The sequence below is a fragment of the Vanacampus margaritifer genome, chromosome 1, assembly GCF_051991255.1.
Source record: "Vanacampus margaritifer isolate UIUO_Vmar chromosome 1, RoL_Vmar_1.0, whole genome shotgun sequence".
Classification (NCBI taxonomy): Eukaryota; Metazoa; Chordata; class Actinopteri; order Syngnathiformes; family Syngnathidae; genus Vanacampus; species Vanacampus margaritifer.
Genome location: NC_135432.1, coordinates 36058123 through 36084304, shown reverse-complemented (window position 1 = coordinate 36084304; position 26182 = coordinate 36058123). Strand labels below are relative to the sequence as shown.

At 44.1% G+C, this 26182-nt stretch overlaps 1 protein-coding gene across 2 annotated transcripts in view; it reads right to left on the bottom strand.

Moving 5' to 3' along the window:
• Positions 1-8217: 8217 nt before the first annotated feature.
• Positions 8218-26182, bottom strand: part of pard3ba (par-3 family cell polarity regulator beta a) — a 68603-nt gene continuing 50638 nt past the window's right edge. For both annotated transcript variants that reach the window (XM_077551524.1, XM_077551518.1), the window contains 2 exons: positions 17759-17835; positions 8218-9077 (listed from right to left, as the gene is read on the bottom strand). In XM_077551524.1, the coding sequence (XP_077407650.1) occupies positions 8720-9077; positions 17759-17835 (435 nt within the window). In that variant the 3' untranslated portion in view covers positions 8218-8719. The remainder of the gene's footprint in view (positions 9078-17758; positions 17836-26182) is intronic.

Genomic DNA, 26182 nt, shown 5'->3' with positions numbered 1-26182 from the left:
TTGGCATAGCCTGGAAGGAATGCGTGGATGGATTACACTGCTAGCTGCCACGTTGACTTTCCAATGAGGCTCCACTTTGTCTTCAACCATATCTATCCATCTTGGCAAAATGACCATGAGAGTCTATGATTATTTTGCATGGATTTTAGCTCCTATATTCTGTTCCTTCCACAAAGAACAGGGTGAAATATACATACTGTTGTGCTTGAAAGCTTACATTAGGAAGGGTTATGTAAACTTATGAGCACACTGTATGGCGAGAAAAGGCTTAATGCCCATGAAATCCAAAATACTGTGGCAATTGTTTTTGCGCTTAAAGTTGACATAAGTAGAGACTTGCATGTGAATTTTGGTGACAATTCATAGCATTTTCATGTCGTTAAGCAACGTTTAGCTCATAAGCACAACTGTATATGAATAAGTGATAAATAACATGACAAACCAAACTGTAAAGTTAGTTGGAGGAGTTCTAGTTGAAAGTTTGCGGGTCAAAGCTAAGCAAAATGTGGAAGCGTGTGATGTTTTTGTGTGGTGTCAATAACACAAAGTCAGTTGGGCTGTTCTCCAGCACTCCATATTTGTGGGCCAATGGGGACAGACACATTACACCCATAGCAACCCAACACTTGTGACATCCACTCCACCCCCGACCGCCAAGTAAACACCTGACATCTGTATGAGAAGGGCACCCATTTCACAGATATCACACACATGTACGCGCACGCACGCAGGCGCACGCGCGCGTGCACACACACAGACACACACACACAAACACAAACACCCTGAAGGTTCTATAGTCACATGCCCGTAAGGGGCGAAACAAGCCCTTGAGTAATTCAAGTACCTTGGTTCAAAAAAATGCTTGAGGCATTTTTTTAGACGCCATCCTGAAATCAAGTTAAATCGCTAATTAAGTACACTCAAGCCATCTACTTGATTACGATGACATTGTATTATACAGTGCCTGTTGCTAGCGTTTAGCAGCGGCTCCAGCATTAGCGGCTAGCTGCATTAACGGCTAATACATGAGCTGTCGGATTACTTTTCAAAGGCGAAAAATGATTTATGCGCACCTTGGTGCTGACAGCCTGACAAAGTTGCTGTTCCTACTGATTACTTTTTAAGAAAGCAGGCTTACTCAAATGTACTGTGTTAGCTAGCAAAGCAACTACTGTTGTTCTGATGTCATTTTGTCTCATAGACCAAAATCTATGAGGAAAGATTTGTCTAAAATCCCACCTATTAAATTTCTTAAAAAAGGAAAATAATGTGCTGCTACAGTGTGTATTATTTAGTGCCATCTAGTGGTGAACTAATAGAATGAAATGATTTTGAGGCACGCACACTACGGTGCCTCAAAGAGACCACACTTCGCAAAGCTACCACCAAATACTACCAAATTGGTATTTGGAGTGAGCGAGTGAACAGGAGCAGTGTGAGCAGCGAGTAAGAGCAGTTAGGTGGAGCGGCTATCAAGAGCGGCTAGCGGGAGAAGCTACCAAGAGCAAAGCAGACGGAAAGAAGCGACCAGCCGAAATCCGAGACTCAGCGACAAATACCCGCAGGCCCCAGCAGTGGAAAGTAAGCGCCAGTTGAACCATTGGGTCCAATACTAGCTACAAGCACCAGCAGAAGCTAACGACATTTGCAAAGTTCTTCTCCTTCGAGTATCCATAGCAGAGAGATGGCGGCGAAATACGTCAGTGATTTATGTAATAGCGATCACCAGGTGTACAATTATACAAAAAATTATATAAAAAAATATACGTTTATGTGATAGAACATATTTTTTTAGCATATTATCGAAAATTATGTATTTTTTTGTTTTTTTACACTGAATGAATTTAGTTCACTAGTAGATGGCTCTCATTAAGTAAAATGGCCTGTGGGCCGCCGGGGTGCCCCGTGGTTCCCTCTCCCCTCCCCCTTCCTCCCCCTTGCTTCCTCTCCCTCTTCACCTCTCCCCGCCCGTCCTCCGCCTCCCTGTCCCTTCTCCCTCGTCGCCCTTCCTCCTCCTCTCCCCCTCTCTCTGCGGCCCTGCTGCTGCCTCCTGCCCTTCCTGTCGTCTCCTTCCCCCGTCCCCTCCCCCTCCCCTGTCCGCCCTCCTCCCCCTCCCCTAGGCTGGGGGTTCCGTCCGTGGCCCGGGTCTCGGCGCTCCGGGGGCCGGGGGAGTGGGCGGGATTGGTGTTGTGCCCGCCCCGCTCCGGTGGGCCTCCGGGCACTTCGGGCGGGCCCCGGTATTCGGGGGGCAAGCCCCGCCGGGGTCCCGGTGGGGTGGGTGGGGGTTTTGGTGGGCGAGTGCGCCTCCCCCCCCCCCGCCCGGTTGGGGGGGGCCCAGCTGGTCGCTCCTCTTAACTCACTGCACTAGTTTTGCACAATACATTTTAGGGCACATAACACACTTTGGGGGGGAGTGGGGTGGGGTGGAGACACCGTCTCCGCCCTGCAGCTCCCCTCCAAATTTTAATGCACCACACAACTGGGGGGGGGGGGGGGGGCATCGGTTGGGGCGGCCGCGGTATGAAGCAGTGCTGCGGTCGCCTGTCCGTGTGCACCCCCCCCCCCCCATTAATTTATTTTAATGCACCACATACGCTCATTGACATGCCTGGGGGGCGGATGGATCGGAGCAGGGGGGGATATCATTTCCCTCTGCTCCGGTTCACCTGCCCCCAATTTTAATGCACCACACACACACACTTATGTATATACACTGGGTGGGGTCACACACACGGTTTAGGGGTAGAGTTCGCCAGTCGGCGAGCTGGCGAACTTAGTAACAGGGTTAGTTTTTCACTTAGATCGTTGGGGTGACGACCGGGGCCTCTCCCCGCTGGGCCTGGGGTTCGGGGATGCCGCCCGTCCTCCGGTGCCCCCATCTCCCCTTCTGCCCCTGGTGTTCCGTCCCTCCGCGTGGTGGGGTGGGCGCGGGTGCCCTCTCCGCTCCGCTGCCCGGCCCCCTCTTCGGCGCGGATGCCTGGGTGCGGTGTGTCCCCGGGGTCTGGGGTCGGGGGCTGTCGGTTGGTGGGGGTGGGGGCGGGGGGCGGTGGCGGCTTGGTTGGTGGGGGGGTGGTGGTGGGGGTGCCGGGGTGGGGGGTGCTGGGGTGGGGAGGGTGTCTGGGGATTTGGGGACCTGGGGGCGGTTGGGGCTGGGTTGGGGTGGGTGGCGGGGGTGGGGGGGGGCGGGGGGGTCGCGGGGGGAGCGGGGGTTGTGGGCCGGTGGGGTGCCTGGTGGGCCTGCAGTGCCCCGTCCTGCTGCGTTGGGTTGGGGGCGCGGGCCGCGTTGGGGTGGGGGGCGCTCCTGCTCCGGGGTTTGCTCTCCGGCCGGTGGCCCCTGCGGGGCCCGGGGGTCGTCCTTTGGCGCGGCCGCGGCCTGGGGGGCCCTGAGGTGTTGCGCTTGCTCTGTCCTGGCGGGGGTCGACGGCTCCCCTCTTTGGTGGAGATTTTCATGCATGCTAGATCCACCACACCAGCATCTATCGAGACTCAGACACAACTTGTTTCTCCCTCAGGTCATTGATTCGGTGGAGGCTGGTGTCTGTGGATCTCACTCTGCTTCGTCTGTCCTTTCTACCTTTCCTCAGTTTCTCCTTTGGGCCCTTGAGGTTTCCCTGATTTGTTGGAGTTTGGATGTCTTTGGGGTTGGTGAAGGTTAGTGGCCCGGTGGGTGGTGTCTGGTCGGTGCTGGGCTTCGCTTTTCTTTCTTTTCTTTGGTCCCCCTTTGGGTCTCCTGGCGGCCCCACGACTCTGGCTGGATTTTGAAGTGTTCGGTTTAGGTGAACGGTATGGGAATTCTTATTTATTTTTATTTTTTTTCGCACGCACGCACGCACGCACGCACGCACACACACACGCACGCACACACGCACACACGCACAAACACACATACAAAAAAAAAAAAAAGGGAGAACAATGATGATGACATTTCAAATGATCAATACTGAGATCTCCCCAAAAAAAAAAAAAAAAAAAGAAAAAAAAAGGAAAAAAAAAAAAAAAAAGTAAAAAAGAAAAGAAAAATAAGTTGATTCATTCTAACCTCTGAATGGCACCACATGCTAGAGAAAGGATGCCAAATGTCAACAATGGACAATCAGACAGGTTTCACAAATAAACGTCTGCTCCCAGCAAGCTTTTCTGCACAAAGCACAAATCAACGTTTTTGTGTTGCCACGACGATGTCATCAGCTCAAAAAGGGGCTGCTGTGCAGGAGAGATGGCCCACGTTTCCATGGTGACAGTTGGAGTAAAAGATGATGTGTGGGCGACCCAGAGTCAGCTGGCAACACTGCTTTTAGGGGTAAATCTACAAAATCAAGCCCCCCACCCGGAAAAACAGGCAAGATATAAAAATAGAAGCTTAAAACAAAGCAAGAATATTGCACAGGATATGAAATCATTTCTAATATCAGGCCAAGTGTGGAAATCCAATTTCACAGCTGGTGAACAATATCAAACAAACACGGTGGCTGAAGGAGCGTCCTCCAAGTTGAGTGATGCCGTGTGTGGCGGGCGGGCGGCACCGCGGCAGACATGAAAGTGGGTGAGGTGGGTTAAGGGCAGGCGAACTGTCAAGCGTCATCCAGAACGGCGCCAATCTCCATATTTGGCCCATTTAAAAAGCACATCAGCCGCCAGATATTCCCATGGCCTCATGTAGACCTGAAGGTGGGGAGGAGGGGACTTTTTAATGAATGGCATAATTAAACGAGAAGGCCCGCTCGGCCTGTTTCGGCCACGGCGGGTTTGTGACGTTTTGACGAGGGCTGAATTGAAATCAGCGGCAGCGGGATGGCGGACCAACGTGGGCGGAACGCACCTTTAATGAAGAAGATGAACGAGGGCGATAGCAAGGGGGTCGAGGTCACTGAGTGTGCTTACCTGGAACTTCATTGTGGATTTTGAGGGTGAGTCACCCCAACGTGCACTCTACAGACAACCTCACCCCCGCCTGCCTGCCGTTTTGGGAACTGTGTGAGGGGGAGATAAGTGGTTGAGCCCTCCACTCTGCCCTCTCTGGAGCATGCTGTGTGATTGACACATGCTAACAAGGGAAGGTGTTGGACAGAATTGGCCCGTGCACAACTCACAGCAAAGCGACCGGGGGAACGGCTTCTTGTTCTTTCGTTTTACAGCAGTGTGCTACTTAACCATGCAGCTAACACCGCAACACCACAAGGAAGCACAAATATTCATATTACAGGATGAATTTCAATTCTGTCTGAATTCTTTCATTAACCTTCATGCAATATTCATCATGGAAAAAGAAAAAAAAATGGTATAAAAAAACAAACCTCGGATGTGCTTCAGCATTTAGCAGGTTTTTCATTGCCTGCCCTTACACAAGGTTTCAGAGGAAAATAGTTCTCCAATCCAATCCAACTTTATTTACAGTATAAAACACTTTTTAGCAATGACTTAACTCATTCACTCCCAGCCATTTTCACTGAAGCAACCCCCTTCGCTCCCGGCTGTTTTACTGGATTTCGACTGATTTTGCAAGGCCCACAGAATATTATGTTCTACTGCTATAAAAACATGGAACCTACCATAAGAATGATTAGAGACTCTTCTTTTATCAGGATTTTTTTTGTATCTGTTTTTGTTTTGCAGCAATTAGCATTAGGATATAGCTAATTTTCACCATTAATCACAAAACTGTTTAAAACACTAAAGAAAACAGCTTGTTGCAACATGGCTCTTGTTGATCTCTTATACTCTGCTGCCACCTGCTGAAAATAAGAATTTTTAAATCGATACAAACGTGCACAGGGAGTGAAGAGAATGTAGGATTGGAGTAATGTGGTCCAATTTAAACAATTCAAGTTCAAAGGCGAGCAATGTAAAATTTTGGATGGACCCTCGTAGTAAAAGAAAAAAATAAGTAAAAGAAAAAGTCAAGGGCCAAGAATCAACCCTTGTGGTACGCCACAAGAAAGGGACCCCGAGGAGAACATCGCTTCGCCAACCTGCACTGAAAAACTTCAATTGGTTTAGTAGGATTTGGACCAGGAAAGGGCAGGACCCCTCATGCCTTCGGAAATCTCCAAATGGGACAATAAATTCTAATGATCAACAATATAGAATGTGGCTGTGAGATACAACAACGGTTTGACCAGTTGACTCTTTTGAGGCTTCAAACTTCTGCTTATGGACCGATCCACTAACATGTGTTGAACAATCATATATTTCATCATGCTTTAACCTAAAGGCAGATTTGCAAATACGTTTTAAAAACATGATATTCCAAAATGCTGGATTTCACCAACACTGGATAAGTCTAAGAATAATCCAAGTATGCCTATGATACCCGATTTTGTGCGTCGGTGTCACTCTCTGCATTTTTTCTCTTCCATTTTGACGTCATGACGTTATTTGCCATATGCAACGCTGCACTTCTATTCTTCAACTTCTTCATTTTTTCTCCGTCTTCATTTTCTAGTTTATGTGCACACACAGTGCATGCGTGAGTACTTGCACAAATCAACCTACTAATTTTGGCTTGTTTTCAACGTGTTTCAGCAATTTGACTCATGATTATTATTTTTATAAATATACACAAGCTTCAATTGATTTCTTTTAGAAATGATGTATGTTTCCTAAAATCTGGCAGTTCTGTAAACCCAGTTCGTCAGTGTAGGTAAAGATATGCGAAGGATTGTCTGTTGGTTGTACTGGACTGAGCTGCAGCAGAATCACATCTCAAAAATCAGAACCAAAACAAGCGCAATCTGAACTAAGATGACCTTGACACGGAGCAGTGTCAAGTGGATCAAACAGTCATGATTTGAACTCATTTGATGCTGTAACCACAATAATTTTTTTTCATCTTCAGGATGGTGTGAATAGAAATGGTGTTCATATTTTTTTTGTATTATAATTATTATTATTATCCTCACCATCATAACAAACTAAGCAAAAGGGGACCAACATGTGTCATATATATGCTGGGAAATAACAAAACTGACGGGCGCCGCCAATGGCCTCCGGGCTACAGTATGATATATGCAGTGGTGACCAGTCAGGGACAGCAAGTCCTTCCGTGCTGTCCCAAACACCATCATAAACATTGACCTATATTTTCCCAAATTGTAATATTTGTTCCATGGTATTGTATTGTCTTTTCCGATGTAGATTAGACCCCTGAGATAACACAGCAGGAAGTGAGGCTCCAGTGATGTGTTGGGAGTTTTTATTTATTTATTTGAGACCACCTTTTGCAATGCTTTTCCGGTGTTCGGACAGTTGCTGTCACAACTATCAGGGAAAGTTCATTTTCTATGCGAACTACTTCAAAGGTCAGCGCACTAATTTTAAAATGAACTACTTCAGTTCATATATATTTTTTAAACTAAGTTCATCGGTCCAAAAATTAACTCATAGTTCATAATTTTTTACCCCCACTCCCAATATGTTGCTGCGAGCTGTTGCTCTCTGGTAGGGTTGGTTGATTATGGAAAAAAGACACACATACATTATGAAGGGGTTGGTAGTACAGATGAATACATTAAGGCTTTCTAATGACTGTAATTACAAAATTTTAAGTGTTTATGTACTAGTTTATGACTTACTAATTGTAAATGATCTGATATTTCACATCCTAATTACTAAAATTGCTGCTTGCGACAAAGTGGTTGAACAAACAAATACGGCATTGCTGTCCCCCCCATACACTTTTAAGAGTTTAACTTTACCCGAGTTCTGCACTATTTAAAGCGGTTTACAAATTGTGTCAGAGTGCAATTACTATCCAACAGAAGCCACAGCTCGGGTTGATTTTGGTCAAATGAATCTGAACACGGTGACTGTTTGATGATGCCGGTTTCAAATGTGCAGACAGGAGTGTCGTGGCTGACTGGCAGAGGCCTGCCCTCTGTTGGCTTTGACGCTAATTAAGGGCTGATAAAAAAAAAAAACGGCCTCTCTCCACAGTAATTATCCCCCTTTCAGGACTAATTTTGCCAATCAGTGCCATCTTTATTTCGGAGAGTAAATTGGGCCATAATCATCATCCTGGAGGAGATCTAATTGCTGTTGCTGATTTGGTCCTTATCAGAACACTGGCTACTTCTATCAGTCATCTCACAGAGCTCATTTATCGCAGATGATGTGCAGGAAAATTAGGCTGAATATTATAAAGTGATGACTAATGATGTTGTATTAGTTAGACTACATATTTGAAATATGCATGCATGTGAATAAATGAAATATGGCAAAATAATTTCCACATTTATTAATGAAAAATGTTTGTATAAAAATGAATGATTTAAATTAAATGATAAAGGCACTGTGCATAAAGTCATTTATAGTCTGCACTTGATCAAACATTTTACACTTTATTAGCAACACCACAAATTATAGCTATAAAAAGTCATTTCATTTGCAAAACCCCCCCAAAAAAGTACATTTGCAAAATACCTCATTTCCTTTTCCTGTATTGTGATTCTGACATCCACCAGTGAGTCAAGGTGTCCTCACTATATATCCTGCCCAGTAAAACCCAGTATATTGGGAAATAACCGTTGATTCTACGAAAAAAAAAAAAGTAGTACAAAGTTTGTTCCATATGTCATTTAAATTCCCTCGATCTTACAGTTTTACACAATTTTAAATACATCCACATGCTTGCACGTATACAGCACAGTCTCCTTTTTGGCCATCTTTGCTTTAGAAAATCATCTCAGGATAATATTTCACACACACTTGCAAATAGTTTCAACTAAACAGCACCTATCATGGGGTTCTTGCGTCTTTGATCTGGCTGCCTGTCGTCTCTGTAGCCATAGCGGTCCGGGCTGGCGTAACGGCCCGGGCTAGCCTGCCGGTAGCCGTCCCGCTCGTTTCGTACAGCCTCATAGTGGTGGCGTCCTTTGCGGCCAGTAGTAGGGGAGGGAAGAACGTCCTGAGGCATGGCCGCACGGTGCTGCTGTCCAACACGGGAAGATGAGGTGTGGTGACGTTGGTTGTAGGACGCTGGCTGCTGGGCTGATTGATTTTTGTCCCGGTAGTGGTCTTGGGAGTGAGCAGGCTCTCTGTGTGCAGATCTAGAGTGGGTTGGGTAATCATATGGGTCCCTCCTGAAAGACAGACATTCAAAAGTGCTGAGGTGGCTATATAGGACTGTACTGGTTTAACTGGTGCAGTCAGCTGCAAGTGTCTGCATCATACTTTGCTGTAAAAGATTAGGATTACTTTAGATAAAATAAGATTACATTCAATCCTTAATGTCGCCACAAGAGCGCAAGCTGCTCACTGTTGACATAATTGAAAATACTGCATGTGACAAGGCTTGCTGGAGTTTGGCTAACGCTAACTCGCTAACTCTCTTGTTGTGTCATCATACCAAAGCGTCTCCGCTGTCCAGTCCCAAGTCTGGCTCAGCACCTGTTGACTGGCCAATTAGAATGCCTCACTCAGCACAGATTAGGCTTCAGCCTTCCCATCAGGATATTCCGGGACTGGAGCTGGAGTGCTATACAAGAATGTGTGCGTGTGTTTTGACCACCCAAACAGAGCGGTGCACACAGGTGGTCCCAAGAATGAACAGTGTTGCCTTGTCTGTCAGCAGAGGTGGAGTCACGCACAACACATGCGTTGCTGCGGCTCAGTTGTTAAACTCCGTTTCCACAAGGATGGACCGTTTGGATTCAGTATGCTACACAAATGAGATTGGGTCAATTGACAGAAGCTGCCAAGTGAAGACAAATATGATTTGCTGCTTTTTGAAAGTCCACTAACCCCTGTCAGTCAGTTTACGTACACTTAAAATACTACTTAAAATGCATGCAACACCTTAATATAATTGTGTTCAACTTTTTAAAAGTTGGATTAACCAAATCCATCAACTTGATTGGAAAATCTAATTCTTGTGGCACAAAGTCTATTGATGGAAAATTGGAGCCATCTTTCTGTGCATGCGGCAGTCTCCATGATTGATGGTGACATTTAATTCACAAGGGAAGAAGAGGAAGGTGGGAGGGAGGTTTGCTGATTTCATACTACATCATTTTAAAGGCGCAGTGTGTATAAAGTGGCCACTAGATGTCGCTATAACAAAGAATGCAGCCAAAATGCATGCATTTAGAAGCACGCAGAAGCACACACACTATCGTGGCTCAGCGAGACCACACTTCACAAGCCTACCACTAATTCTTATTTTGTGTGAACAAAGAAACATTGCGGTGAGCAACGGCGGCTTGCCAGTCGGTGTGAAGTCCGGATTTAGCCGGAGCAGCTAACAAGAGCAGCTAGTGGGAGAAACTAGTAATAAAAAAAAATTCTTTAGTAAAAGCTTGCGTGAGCAAAGCTGAAGGTGACAAGCGACGGGAGCCTGAATCACGGGACTCGGTGACGACCATTTGCAGACTCCAGCAGCGGTCGAGTGGGTCTGAACTCAATGCAAAAACCACCAGGGCTGACTACGTTCGCAAAGTTGTCCTTTGGGCAACCGTAGCAGGAAGATGGCGGCGAAACATGGCAGCCTCTTGTAAGGTGAGACTACATGTAAAATGATTAGTAATTACTAGACTCACAATACAACATATTTTTTTACATACTATTGACATAGTCTCTTTTTATTATATTTTTCAATAAATTAATGAATTATTAGTTCCCCACTATATGGCACTGACTGTTCCTTTTGCATTTTCGGATGAATGGGATAATGAACCCCGATACGGGCTACTTTTGCCAGGAGTAAATCGGCTTTGTTTCCAGTGAGGGTTGGACTCCACCAATGATGCCCCCTTTTGTCTCCGATTCTGTTCCTAATCTTTATGAACATAATTTCTAGGCGCAGCCAAGGTCCGGTTTGGTGTCCTCAGTATTGCATCTCTATGATAAGGTACTGTTATCTTCCTCAAGCCGCGACCTCCAACTCTCACTGATGCGGTACACAGCGGAGTATAGAGCAGTTGGAATGAAAATCAGCACCTCCAAATCCGAGACCAAAGAGCTGAATGGGGGAAACTCTCAATTTACCGGTCGATCTACGTTCCTACCCTCACCTATCATGAGCTGTGAGTCGGGACTGAAAGAACAAGATCTTGGATACAAGCGGCCGAAATGAGTTTCTTCCGCAGGGTGTCCGGGCTCTTCCTTAGAGATAGGGTGAGAAGCTCGGTCATCCGGGAGGGACTTAGAGTTGAGCCGCAAGCCCGTCCGTGCTGAGTGGAGCCAGATGAGGTGCCTCGGGCATGTGGTTAGGATGGCTCTTTCAGCCATGCCCCACCAGCAGAAGGCCCAGGGGACGACCCGGAACATGCTACATACACACATACGGCTGGCCTGGGAACGCCTTGGGATTCCGCCGGAGGAGCTGGTTGAAGTGGCTGGGGACAGGGAATTCTGGGCTTCCCTGCTTAAGCTGCTGCCCCTGTGACCCGACCACGGATAAGCGATGAAGATGGATGGATGGATACTTTCATAGCATTGAAGCACTCTAGGAGCATTTGTCAATTCTGTCCCCTTTGCCTCTAAGTGTCACCCTAACCGAAAGAAGCAGTGATCTATTTTGTACAAAAATTACACTGTATGATTTAGTGAGCTGAAATGTTATCTACTTCACCACTCAACTGTAATTTTTGGAGCCATTCACAGGTGGACTTGCTGGTATGTTTTGGGCCGTTGTCCTAATGCCTATTGCGTAACCCAAGAGCGTGCAGCAGCAGCAGAAGCATTTTTTGGTCCATTAATGACAGCAAGTCGTCCAGGTCCTGATGGATTAAAGCAGCCCCAGAACATCACGTGTTATTTGTATGCAACATTAAACAGGTTGCATACCTTCCAAAAAGAACTGATAGATTCAATCACTTGTTCTTTTTTTCATTACTTTTTGAATTAATTTGCATGATGCTGTATCTTTCAGAGATCTTGTCGCTTACTTCACTTTGTCTGACACGTACAGTTGAAGTGATTTCTTGATTCAACAAATCTGCTGGTAATCATGCATGGGTGTGCACTGTGAAATTAAATGCAGTTTTCCAAAAACTGTGGTTAATCATAGTTAATTTAACAAGGGTGAAGAAGGCAATTACTTTTCCACACAGGAGCAGATTTCTTTCCCTTAATCATTTCCATTTAGACATTGCATTATAGGTTGTTATTGCTGTCTGTGAGATATTAAAATTACCTTGATTATTTGAAACATTTGTGTGTGTGATAAATATGAAATAAATAAATAAATAATAAAACTTGAAGTTAGGATGGGGCCACTATACCCAACCTCTCTGGTGCAACCTCTTCCTTTTTGAAAATCCACAGCAAAAAATCTGAAAGGAGCTTCGAACAGAGAACCTCTAAACTGTGAGAAAGATGTGCTACCCACTAAGGTCACTGTGCAGCTGTTCGAGGCCACCTTTGGTCTGCTCTCAAGGGACTATTTAGGCCCTCAGCTGTGAATCGAGTCCATCAGCAAAGATTTTGCATTTATTTGAGAGCAATTTATTTGACTACATATTGAATCAACAGTAAAGCATGCAAACGTACTGCACTAAAAAAGGGAAGTTTGCCCTCAACCATGTGAGAGCATTTATGTGTGTGTGCCCGGCCAAGAAGGTGGGCGATTAAAGTGTCCATGGGCCCTAGTCACCCACAGAGAGCCTCATCCCACGAGTTATACAGCTGGCTTCAGCCTTGCTGCAACATTCACGGAGGCAAATGAATAAAAACGTGTCAAATGCAGAAATATTTGCAGCTCGATGTTGAACGGTTGTATGTGCACCTGTGACAACAATTGTCCCAAATCTTTTGTAAGCACTAAAGAGCTGAAAACAACATTTGCCCCTCTCAGAATCACACACACACATACACACACCAAGGTGACTGCCAATGGACAGATTCATGTTACTCAACTACATGAGATTTGCATATTTAATTAATCAATGCACTAATTGCTGAAATGGAGAACATGCAGATGAATGACAGACACATATGTGAGCACATCTGCCAGCTTACACTAACCTGCAAGTCAATTGACAGGGAACAGACGCTCCCCACATGCAAAAGACTTTAATGGCAATTTACATTTCAATGTCAACTAGACACGCCCACTTACAGGCATAGTCACCTTGCATTACCAATAGGTTGCTTATTTTATGGCAAGTCATGTGTTTATGTTTACATTCAACAGATTTAAGACCACAAATTGAGTAAAGTGTGTGAGGACTTTTGCAGACTCCACAAACATAACAAACCTTGCAAGCGCACAATTGAGTTTTAGACATCATTACACAAGCGCCACTGACACCAAGCAGGCCACCCATGGCAGGTTGCCCATTCAAAGGCTATGTCAACAACAGGCACACGTGTCCCGTACACAGTGGCATGCGTTTGCGCGCACCGCTGCAATATAGAAAAGGATGCCAGTGGATATGCATAGTATCATTGGCAGATTGTACTGGTACAGTATATGGGAACACCATTAGCAATAGTGGTCTCTGTCAGTCCGGGGTCATACTTGGGCTGAAGGAGAGTGAGTGTGCAATAGAGCCATGCCGAAAGAAGAAAATCTGTAACATTACTGTTAATGACAGAAACAGATGGATTTCTCTGTCCCCAGTTGCTGTAGCAGCTCGTGTCGAGTTTCCTGGCTGGCTTGACAGTTCATATTAAGTTCGCCACATGTCTGTACTATCCCACTCACTTCTATTCGGGGTCAAGTTGAGTTTTGGAGTTTTAAAGACAGGGATTCCTGAATACCACACAGTCATGTACATTACAGTCTATGTATTACTTTTGGAGCTTACAGGCAGCACTGAGAATTCAAAGCGTTTACCTTTTGATTTATTTATAATACCATGATTGTATTTTCCCCTAACCAGCTCAGGGAGGACTTGAGGTGAAGGGACGCAGAAAGACAGACCTAAACAGAGGAGACGTACAAATGCGGGTGGGAGGATTTATGGAATCACAGCATGATTGTAAACAGGTAGCACCACAGACGAGGCCATGCATGTGACAAAGCCAGCAAAAGTCTTTTCATTTCCTACTGCCGACTGTGAGCTCAAATGCGCTTAGTTGGACAAACACGGCTGTCTCTGCGCACCTTCAAAACGAGTCCAGAATCCCTGCACATTGTTTCATTATCAACTATTAAATGTTGGTTCACGGTTTGAAATGCAGCATACAGCTGTTGAAAAGGGGGAAAAAATAGACCTCACCAGACTTTTTATGATAATTAAATGAGTTGCACTGAGCTGCATGAGTCCTTCAGAAGCCGGATAGCTTAAACTGATGATTACGTCACAAGCTGTGACACCTAAAAGATGAACAAAATGGGAGGCAACATGCATGAGTTTCTCTTATTGCCTCATTTTCGTAAGGGTTCACATACTGAGACATGGCAGAGAAACCCCTAACTGCCAGATCAATTTGGCCTGAATCAAAATACCAGAAATACTAATTTGTTGAAAAAGGCAAAATACTAACTGAAGAAGTGTAGAAGAAAAGATGAACAATTAGGACCATTGTAAACGTTCCCATTCTTCAGCAGGATGTTGTCTGGCTTATTCATCAACCAATCATCAGCCTTGCCAGCAGCGACAGCGCACCATCATAGACCCCCTAATCCAGGCGAGGCCAAGTTTGGTCCTCGGGAGTCACTATCCAGCCTGTTTTTCATGTTTTTCTCCACTAACACACCTGATTCATGATCAGGATCGTTATCAGGCTTCTGCAAAGCTTGCTGATGAGCTGATCATTAGATTCAGCTGCGTTGAAGGAGGGAGACATAGAAAACAGGCTGGATAGTGGCTCTCGAGGACTGAACTTGGCCCCCCCTGCTCTAATCCAATCATCTGCAGGGAATGATTCAGGGGCGGGGCTTTGATGGGATAACCTGGGGCTGGGTCACTAAGCCCCTGACCTGCTGCTTTGAATTGGTAATGAAGTTAATGTTGTCCATATGTCAGCGTGCATATGTGGCCTGCAGCGACCGGCTGTGTTGAAGCCCTCAGCTAACAGAGAGGACGACAAGTAACAAAATCGTCCTCCCTGGGGCCACCAGAACACACTTCAAATCCTGTTTACTGGACTGGCGTGCACAAACTGCTCTTCCTTTGAGTTTGATTCAACAATGCGACAATGATGATGACGTCTGACACCGGAGTAACTTGAAGGGAAAAGCACAAACGTGGTCTGGTTTGAACTTGAAATGACGCCTCACCCCACCCCAATGTGCTTTCATTTGAAGAGATAAGTTGTATCTACTGATTGACTCTCACTGTACTTTGCCTCAATTTCAACCCATCTACTAAGTACTCTCCTCTCTCCATGCGATTCCATCTGTGAGGTGCTTTACTTGTGAATTATCCAAACGGATGCACACACATTCACCCTCCACCCACCCTCTTCCAGCTGCAACTCTTCACAAAGGTAGCCCAAATGTATGCTAATGAGAGCCAGGCCAATGGCAAAGGCGCACTCATTTTGAGAGGAAATGGCTTTCAATAATGGTGGCACCCAAGGGGATTTTGCACTAAGTTCAACTTCCGTTATCAAAGACACATTCTATTCACTGCTGTGTTTTCCTCCTCCTCCTCCTTTTCTCACCTTGATGAAGATACAAAACAAAGCAACACTTTTAGAATATATTTATGTTGCCTTCTCCTCTTGCTGCAATATTAAGTGCCGTGCTTTTTCACAGATACGACTCTTTGTCTAGCTTTTTGTTAACCTTCGAGGCAAATTGAAACTGTACATGCGTATCACACTGATGACAAGCAGCAGGTGTAAGGCCCAAAATAATTTTAAAAAATGGGGATGAAAAGCAAAAGCACATTGAAAATGGGTTGATTTTTCCTATACAAAACACAATGTATCAATAGTTATCATAAGAATGAGAACAATAAGGTGAGCTAGAGCGCATCTTCACTGACTATGGGTTACTGTAGATCGGGTGTTCTTAATTTCTTTTTTACCTTGGGGCCCAACTTTTTGTTTGTTTTTATGCTGACTTATTATTGTTATAACTAAATTAAATCTAGTTAATGTTTATAAAATCATTATCATATTAAAATAACCTTATTAAATGTTTAGTCATATCCAAATCTACTATACTGACATTAAAAATAATGGACTTGGACAAAAAGAATGTTAACATTGTCATTCATTCTTAAACAAAAGTACCTGAATGATCATTTTTCTTGTGGTTCTTGCTGATATTTTTAGACTGTCGTCCACTTCTAGGCAGCATTTTAGTATTTTCAATGTTCTCTAGTTGCAGATGATCTGCTTCACAGTGGAATGATGAAGTTAATTTTTTTTGGATGACTTTATAGCTTTCCCTAGACAGATGTACTGTCACTACTCACTTCCTGAGGTCCTCTAAGATTTCTCTTTCTCTCAGCATGACTGACCTTAATGGGTAAGACTAAAGTGACATGGTTTTGTCTATGTTTCAGTCAGTGATGCACAATTTCTTTGCAAAACCTCTCATTTCATTTGTCCATTTCAGTGGTTAGTTTAGCTACCAATTTGTCCTACCTGATCCTACTTGACTGTTTGTTTTAAGCAATGCATCTTATTTCACTTACTTTTGCCCCTACATGAATTGACCAAAAATTATTTTTAATTAAGTTTTTACTACACAAATGATAAAAAAAAAAATGCATTGAATTGATAAACCTACACCTGTTATTTCATATAAAATGTAATGGTTCAGATCAGCAACAACGACAAAATCAGGTTGAAACAATTGGAAAGTCCAAATTGCTCAAGAGGTTCACCAACTTTTGAGCAGCACTGTGTATATGTATTGACACACACACATCTATATATATATATATATATATATATATATGTACACACACATGTATCTATATATCTATATATATTCATACATACATATACATACATATATACATATACATACATACATATATACAGTATATATACATACATATATATATACATACATATATACACACATCTATACATCTATATATATATATACATACACATCTATATATATATATATACATACACATCGCTCTCTCTATCTATCTATCTATCTATCTATCTATCTATCTATCGAGAGAGAGAGAGAGAGAGAGAGAGAGAGAGAGAGAGAGAGAGAGAGAGAGAGAGAGAGAGAGAGAGAGAGAGAGAGAGAGAGAGAGAGAGATATACTATCCAATGTCATGAAGTCTCAAGTTTGAATTGTTACTCATTCTTCTGCTCTGTGATGTGCCGCCTTGGTTCGCTCCCTGCTTTCGGTTATATCAGGCGGCCCAATAAGCCGTGAAATGACTTTTCTCTCTCTCATCTCCCTACTGGTGTCCTTCCCTACATTCACCTTGCATCCGTGCGTCCCTCTGCTGCGTTGCACTAATGTGAAACCTTCTACAGAGAACTGATGAGCCACACGTATTTACGTTCCTAATTTGACAGGAGAGCAGCTAAACAAACACACGGAGTGAACACAGCGGCAGTCAAGCCACATGAGAGGCTGCGCGTGCCTGACAAGTTGAGCATCCTCGGGCTGGTTCTACGCGTTAGCTTCCTGCCGCTGCTGTGCTCTCTGGAGACCTGATCAGTCCTATTCCTGGGATGAGTAGACACTCCCAAGGCAAACACTCCAGATTTAATTATGAGCTCCAAAGAGGATTAGGCTGGGTTGTGCACGTCTGTGTGTATGTGTGTGTGTGTGTGTGTGTGTTTGAGGGAAGGATGGGTGTGGGTGTGTGTGTGTGTGGGGCACAAAGGTTCGTCATAATCCTGTCTTCTCTCCTTGCGTTGAGGGAGAAATACTAGCTCTTACCTAGTGTGTGTGGGGTGCGACAGGTCCAATTCCTCATACAGGTGCAAAGGTCGGGATTCTTCACCTCTGGGTGCCACCTGCAAGGGAGCACAACAGAAAGTTGACTATCTAAACCAAGACACTACAGTACAAAACTGAGATCTGCAAAATGAACAGGGATAGGCGCAAGCTCAGCCATGGAATATTTTTTTCCAAAAAAGAAAAGAGCACCTCATTTACTGTGTCTTGTCCATATACAAAATGATGAGCCCCAAATGTGGGTCTAGGGGTGCAGCAATTAACCGGTTTTACGATTAACCATGGTTTTTAAACATCAGGATTAAATAACCGCAGCCATTCAACAACACTGGTTATTTCCGCTCACGTGCGCCGCAAAACGAGCCATGGGCATAGTTCGTAGCTCTTCTGTTTTCACACGGCTTTTTTAGCGGGCGCACAACAACACAGGGCTCAGCTTTGAACGCCGCCCGGGGAGAGTTGCGTACTAGACGGCTGTGGGTGGGGTTCTGAGGCGGCCGGGCCTCGTTTACACCGGCGGTGGGCGTCCCCGACCTGGACCAGGTTGAGTAGACGTGGGGAAAGGGGAGGCCGAAACAAGGCGGCGGTGGTGGCGAGCAAGGCGGAGGCCCCGCAGGCTGCGATGATCGGGCTTCTCGGCTGTCTGCGCCGCCGGTAACCACCGGCAAACTGCTCGCTGCGCTCCGTCAAAAGCCGCCCGCCCCCCAGCCAGCCCGCCCGCCCGCTGCCTCCTCAACCCCGGTCCCCAACCCCGGGGCTCCGGTCCGTGGCATCGCGAGCCCCGCCATCCACGACCGCCCGCTGGAGAGGCCATAGGCTGAGACTTTTGAAGCTGCGGGGCTGCCATCTTGGGATCCCAAGAAACATATCTCAGCATAAGCATTACAGTATGGCTGCAAAATGCCTACATGTGTAGCAGTAAACTACACAAATCGCGAGTTTAAAGGCTGTGGACGAACATTTCACATGTAAGTATAGTTGAAAAGATGAAAGAAAAAGAGGGTACATATCATCCACTTGTTATACATAGTGCCAAGGCCCAATTTTAAGAGCCTGTCTAATCTGCTGTATTTGTTTTAAAATACAGCAACTTTAAAAACATTTCATTTTTAGTTGTTAAAAATAAACATTTTCAAAGAATGCTGATGTGATTATTTTTATGTATACAAAAATAACCGTAATAACCGTAAAACCGTGTTTTTTTTCTCAGACAATAATCGTACACAAAAATCTGAAACCGTTGCACCCTTACGTGGGTCCCCATTTCAAAAGCAGTCCAAAGGGTAGTTCGACACAGCGACGTTGCATGAAACATTTCGAAAGTGCTTACATTCATTCATACATGTGGCCGTATGGTTTCTGTGGTATCAAACAACAAAGAAGTGAGGACTGGAATGCCCCACATGTGGTAACGCAAACACATGAAACCACAAGTAAGCACTACACCCTCATGATGAACATGTGTGTGTATGTTTTGTGCAAACAATAAAAAAACAAGTCTATGCAGAGTATGGCGGAGGGGCACACATACTCCCACCCCGCAGAGTGCTAATTAAAGCCACTCACGGGCGCATACAATAAAACTACAAATGTGATTTTGTCGTATATCTGCGTTTTCACGCCAGCTTTTAAAGACCAGCAAAACTGCCTCCACCTCCTCTTGTTTATGATGACTGCAGACATTGTATGCGGAGTTGCTGGACTGCTGGGTGACTCAGCTCACTTTCACAATCAGATGATGCTTTTCCTCCTGTGCTCTGAGTGCAACAGAATGGTAACAAATAAGAGGAACCCACAAAGACCATCGACTTGAACTTTCACTGCTGGTCTGTGCAAGGAGCTACGACCGTGAGGGACTAAAACAGCAAGGAGCTATGACTAAATGGGACAAGAGAAATTAACCTAATTTTCAGTATGTGTGTTCACCAATGGATAAACTACAGTTTACTTTCAAACCCATCTTGTCGCAAATGTGAGTGATGTCATGCAGGGCCACATGATGTAATTGCAAAAATTATAATTTGTGTGACTGTCCCAGCCATCCACATCAATAATCCTGGCAGCCTCATACTGGTTGTTGAAGACTTTAATGTTTTTACATGTGGGCTTGCTAGACAGAATTTTATCGCATTTTATTTCTAATCTTACGCCTGGTCTGAACTTTGTGATCCAAACACAGGCTGTTTACCCAACGGATGGCTTTACCCGTCAAACCTGCCACACACTGTTGCAGAAAAGCATGCACACTGCGCGCGTTGCTCACATGCACACTGACAGACGTGTACAAGATCACTGACAAGCTAAACAAGCAAGCGCGGGTCATACAGAAACGCAGAAGACACGCGGGGGTCGACACAACCAACAGCTCAATGAGCCCAAATCGCTGCACATGGGGAACACTTAATGCTCGATTCTGCAAGCACGTACTAACTCACTCTGAATGCCATTGTACATTAGCACATATCATTAGCATGTCTGGGTACGACAGGGAGCACTAATGTCTCTCAACAGGAACCCCAGAGCCTCGTCTGGCGAGAGGCAGTCTCTCACAGGCAATATTTCAATGGCTTTATGCTGTGTGTGTGTTCCAATATTAGGTCTTGCTTTCAAATGTAAAGAAATTGTATAAAGTAAATATTCCATCGTTGCTTATTTCGTCAGGCAAATTGGACATTAGGCGCAGCAGGATGCTGGGAGTCAGGTGGAGCGGGGCCTTAATGTGTGTGTTGAGCAAGACATAATGCACTCAAATTTGCAGGGAAAACAAGAGGTCAGTGGGGAGATAGAATATGGTGGTGAGGAGGAGAGGGAAGTGTGTTCAGACAAATTGAAGAAAATTCTTTTGTCTATTGATTATATTACCATAATAGCCTGGAGGCAGTGTCTAGATTAGCCCGTTTAAATCACACACAAACACACAATGGATCCTTTTCACACACAATCTCATTTATCCAAACTTGACAGCCAGCTTTAGTGGCAGATGTCTGGGGGAAGAAAAAAAAATATCCAGGTCATCCCGGCAGGTGGATTTTGGTTCACGGTTTGAGGTGGTTATCAAAAAGATGTCAGGCAAAAACACTAAACTGCAAAAAACTTTGTTGTTATGTGGCATTGTGGCTGCTTTGTGCAAGAATTGGTGAGGCTGACAAAGCAGAATCTTCCAGTCAGATTTCAATCAGCGAATCAGACTACCCCCTCCCACACCGTCTCCCGCCCCAACACACCAAACAATCTCTGTCTTCTAAAGTGTATAATTGTGTTTGGCTGAGTGAGCACAGACTAACTCTTCTCCATTTTCCCCAAATTAGAGAGCTGTGCTTTGACGCTGCCAGATGAGACTGAGACCCGCGCACGCACGCATACACGCACGCACACACGCACGCACACACAGGGGCGGTACAGCTGTCACATTCATCACTAAGTATTGCTGGAGCTCAGGAAATGAATTTCTTGGAGCACGACGGGCTTTGATGCAATGTTGTGATGCTCACATATACAATAAGGCTGCAATGAGAGTCCAAATGCTTTGACACAAAGCCCAAGCTTTCATTCTGCCACTGAGACGGCACAGATTGGTCTCCTTCAAGTGGCTTTCCTCTGCTGTCGCTTTTCAAATGGCATCATTAGGATCCTGTACAGTATTGGCTGCTTTTTCCCCTCATTCCGTCTTTCTTTCTGCTTCCTACTGCCCACAATTAATCTTAGATGCTAATTAAGCACGTGTTTTGCATATGTAGACTATCATTACGCAGTATCATGTTGCACAACCGTTGCTACACTGCTTTGCTAAGTGGCAAATTCACTTTTAACTTCTTCACTATTGAGCAGATGCGCACTCACCTAGACCATGACGAAATGACAGAAACAAAAAATTGCGGATGTTGCCTAAATTGATGCCATAATAGCAGACGCATGTGTGTATATGAGTGGAGTGCGTGAGCATGTGAGAGAGCGAGAGACTTTTGCCACACAGTGAATAATAAACACCTGGACCCATTTGGTGAGTGGGCTCGATATCCGGCAATGTTGAGTACACGAGCACACACACTCATACTTTTTTTCCCCTGCTGTCTTCAATGTTTACTGTTTGTTCTTACTGTTTAGGCTTCAACTCTCATTTATAGTGTATATGTATATGGGTGATGTGCAATGCTTGCGCCATGAGATATTATCGGGGCTCCCAAGGGAAATGATCCAATTTCACTTTTTTTTTTCATTAGTTAAATATATATATTTGTTTATATATCTTAGTTAACGATTCACTACTTTTCCATTAGATGCATGCATGTCCATCGGTTGCCATTCATATAGAAAATCAAGTAAAGTAATGACTTTCTGCTTTGTATTCAATTAAGCAGGCCCAGATATCACACAGAGGAAGTCAAATTAAGAGCACATTCATTAGATTATCATTATTTCACTACTCATACTTTCCATGACATTTTTTTGGGGCAGTGTGATGTTCTCTTATGAAAAATGGTGCCTAGTTGCCTTTGGGAAACACTGCTGTTTGTTAATCGATTATAAATGGAGTTTTGCAGCTGGAGAAATTTAATTGTCAACATGTGAATTTGGCTCGCCTTAACTCATGTGCTCCATGCTCCCAAAGACATATTTATACGTTTTTTTTTATTTTATGTGTGTGTTTTTTTTTTTTTAAATGCTAGAGCATACAAAAGGCTTTGATGCAGCCTCAGAACTGAAGAGAATGCTTGCAGCAAGGGTAGTTATTACAAAAACGCCCAGCAGGTAGCAGCAGAGTATGAGAGCTCAACCAGGGCCATGTTGCAAAGAGCTATTTCCCCCCATTGTTTTAAATAGATTTGTGAATAATGATGAAACTTAGCTATATTCTAAAGCTAATTGCTGCAAAACAAAAACACATACAAATATACTTTTGTTTTCCTGATGAAAGAAGAGACTCTAATCTTTGTTTCTCTGTTTTTATAGCAACAGATCAGAATATTCTGTGGGCCTTTTAAAATCTGTCAAAATGCAGTAAAACAGCCGGAAGCAAAGGGGGTTGCTTCAGCGAAAATGGCTGAAAGTGAATGAGATTTTAATATACTTAATGTTTACATGCAAACTAAGTAAATACTGTATAATGTGTTTACACACCAGGAAGCCCAATGTAGCAATGGTAAGCACATCCGCTTCACAGTTCTGAGGTTTGGTGTTTGAATTTCTGCTCTGGCTTTCCTGTGTGGAGCATTGGGTTCAAGGGTTTTCTCCAGAAGCTGTGGTTTCCTTCCAAATTCCAAAAATGTATGCTAGATTCACTGAAGACTCTGGCCCATAGGCGCAAATGTGGGTGTGAATGGTTGTTTGTCTATACAGTATGAGCCCACTGTTATTGGCTGGTGATAAGTCCAGGGTATAACTTGCCTCTTGCCCAAAGTCAGCTGGGATTGTCTCCAGCTCACTCATGAACATAATGAGACAAACTTTTCAAAGATTTACATTGCAATACAGGAAAAAACAGACCAGCCTCAGCTTTAGATGGAAAAAGAAGAATCCGTAGAGCGCGTGCATGTGGCCATGGCAGTGGCCCTGAGGTGTTTCTTTACTTGAGTGGGCCAAAAATAGAAATCCGTGTGAGTTTGAGAGGATGTGTTACTGTATGTTCCCACTCAAGGTTCTGATAACAAAGTCCTTCCATAACTACAAAAACATTCATTTTCCTGTCAAATTTACAGCAAAGCAACTGTGTGTCAAAGAATAAAGTGGATAATCTAATATCTTTAAGTGTAAACTACCATACAACTCTCTGTGTCATTCATTCTAATTTCTGTTTAGATGTATTTCCACAAAAAGTCAATTATAACCCCGTTCCCACTAAATAAAACAAAAAAAGGCCATTAATAGTCTCTCAAGCGTAGCGAGAACCTCTTGAATCAGTTGCAGCACTTTGCCCGTGGGCCAGATCCGAACCTTTGTCAGCCCGTAAAGGGAGAACGGCGGGTGGCTGCGTAGCATCGGAATGAAGAGACTTAAAATAAAAGCGAGCAGAAAAGAGTACGTGCCGAGCCCGAGGGAAGTTCTGCACCGATGACAGCCGAGAGGAGACCCTGGATGGAATACCGCATGGTGACTTTGCTTCTGAATGAAACAAATGGTGCGAGCACAGTGGGTGAGAAAACATCAGACTGGATTTCAACTTGTCTGGGAGAAAGTGAACGTGGCCGGTTTCTCAGCAGCTGGTCTTGGTAACTTCTTCAGGGTTATTCTGGGTTTATGGTGGAAAAAAACAACATGTGGTGTGCTGTATGTAATTATACGGGCCAAAATAGTGCACCAAGCCCGGTCTACAGAGCAAGCTGTCCTTTAATTAGTGCTGGCTTTGAGCGGTGCACCAGGTTACACGTGTAAGGGGGTGAGAGTGACAGTAAAAGGCCACGGTGCGTGTTGTGTGATCTCAGAGGAGGTCCAAGGTCCAATGCGTGTCTTTTATTTACTGCATTGTGAGCTACTCTATTTGTGCATGGGCGTGTGCAGAGAAGCTTTCAGCCTGCATTTGCTTCCTGCTTTAACAGCTCCAATTGTGGCCAAAGCTGAGGTGATACAGATGGTGACGTTGTGCATGGGTGTTGCCTCTCAGTATATGATTGTGGCGCGTGTTTGCGGCATATCACATGCTAAAATGCATGCGGCTTGGTGGAGTCAGCCACAAGTGTGTTTTATCCTCAAACGTGCTTGGAAGGCTTGCTACCGTAAAGTTTGGACAATAAGCCACAACTTTTTAACCCTTACGTCTTAAACAACGGTTCTGCTTATTTGCGGTTTCTCCTGATGCCAGGAACATAACATTTTCATCTATTTTTAAGTTTCTCTTCAACTCACAAAAATTCTGTTTCCTACTCAAAATTTTTTCAATAAGCCCCATGTTAAAATGTTTACCGCTCCCATGTTTAATTCAAATCCCCTCACATTAAGACAACTGGATTTGGAATCTGGATGGATGATGTTCAGATCTGCTCTGTTCAGTCGCTCAAATCTCATCATACCAAAAACACAATACATGCCCACCACCATGCCCAGAACTATACATTGCTGCTACCGTTTGTTTGTTGTTTGTATTCAGCTACTGATGACACTTTTTTACTTCTTACTTTTAACATTTAATTATTATTACCTGTACTTCACTATTTACCCTCACAACAGCGAGGGCTGCACAATTGCTTTAAATTATTTACTTTGTTTTTCATGTATATTTTTGCACCAGGTCTGAGAAGACTGTAATTTCAGTTATGCTGTATGTCCTGTATGTATGGCACATCTGACAAATCAATAAATTAAATAAATACATTATTTCATATAGTAAGGTTTTTGGTTTCTCTTGTATTTGTCCAGTATATAACCGGTAAGTTCTTGCTTTAATATGTTTATTATTCATAAATATTCATTAAGAAATACTTTCCACACAGCATCGCTGCCATTATCATTAGCCTAATGTCAGTCTGCTAGGGTAATGTTAACACACAAAGGAAAATGGAGACATCATTTTCCTGTACACAAAAAAAAAAGCAGCTTTTGTGCTGGCGAATGTTTGTGTGTTTTGTGTACTAGAATGCAAAATCCTTCTCTGCTCATGAAAATAGTGAGGTGCGTTAGTACAACATTTCTAAACACACGCACGCACGCACGCACGCGCGCGCACACACACACACACACACACACACACACACACACACACGCACACACACACACACACACACACACACACACACACACACACACACACACACACACACACAAGATAACCTGATCACAATCAACATTAGCACAGCCATCTTGAGAGAAACACCCCCGAACCAGTTGCTCGCCCTCGATCACCTTTCACAATTACTGCATAAAGCAGCTAGGTCCGCCCACAACCTTCTGTAAGCCAGCGTCCATCTTCCATTGATTTACATTTTTACCCGTACATCTTAACTGTCAAATGTATTTTGATGAAAATTCTACAGGACAGTTCCAAGTTAGTCACAACACTCCAACTATCCGCACATTGCAACAGCAGATAAAAACAAGCCAGAGGAAAATGACCCTGTGCTACACATCTACTTATTTTAGCCAGTTTATTAATTGCACTCTTCAAATTCAAGCAACCTGATGATCAACCTCTTGCCTCTTTTGGTATCTCAGCCTCAAGCTTTTATGATGGGAAGCATGTTATGTTCCCATCTCATTTTACAAATCAGCATTTCAGACTAAACAGTTTCTGATCTAATAATAAAACTAACTGTGGACCACTGCACAACTATAAAATATCAAAAATAATCATAACAATAATCATTTTTGTGGAGTTTTCCGAGATGGTTAAGATCCGAAATCAGGCTATTGCATAAGCCTGTTAACGATCCTGTTGAACGGAATCAGCTTGTGTTGGAAGAGGAAAACCTCCGAAAC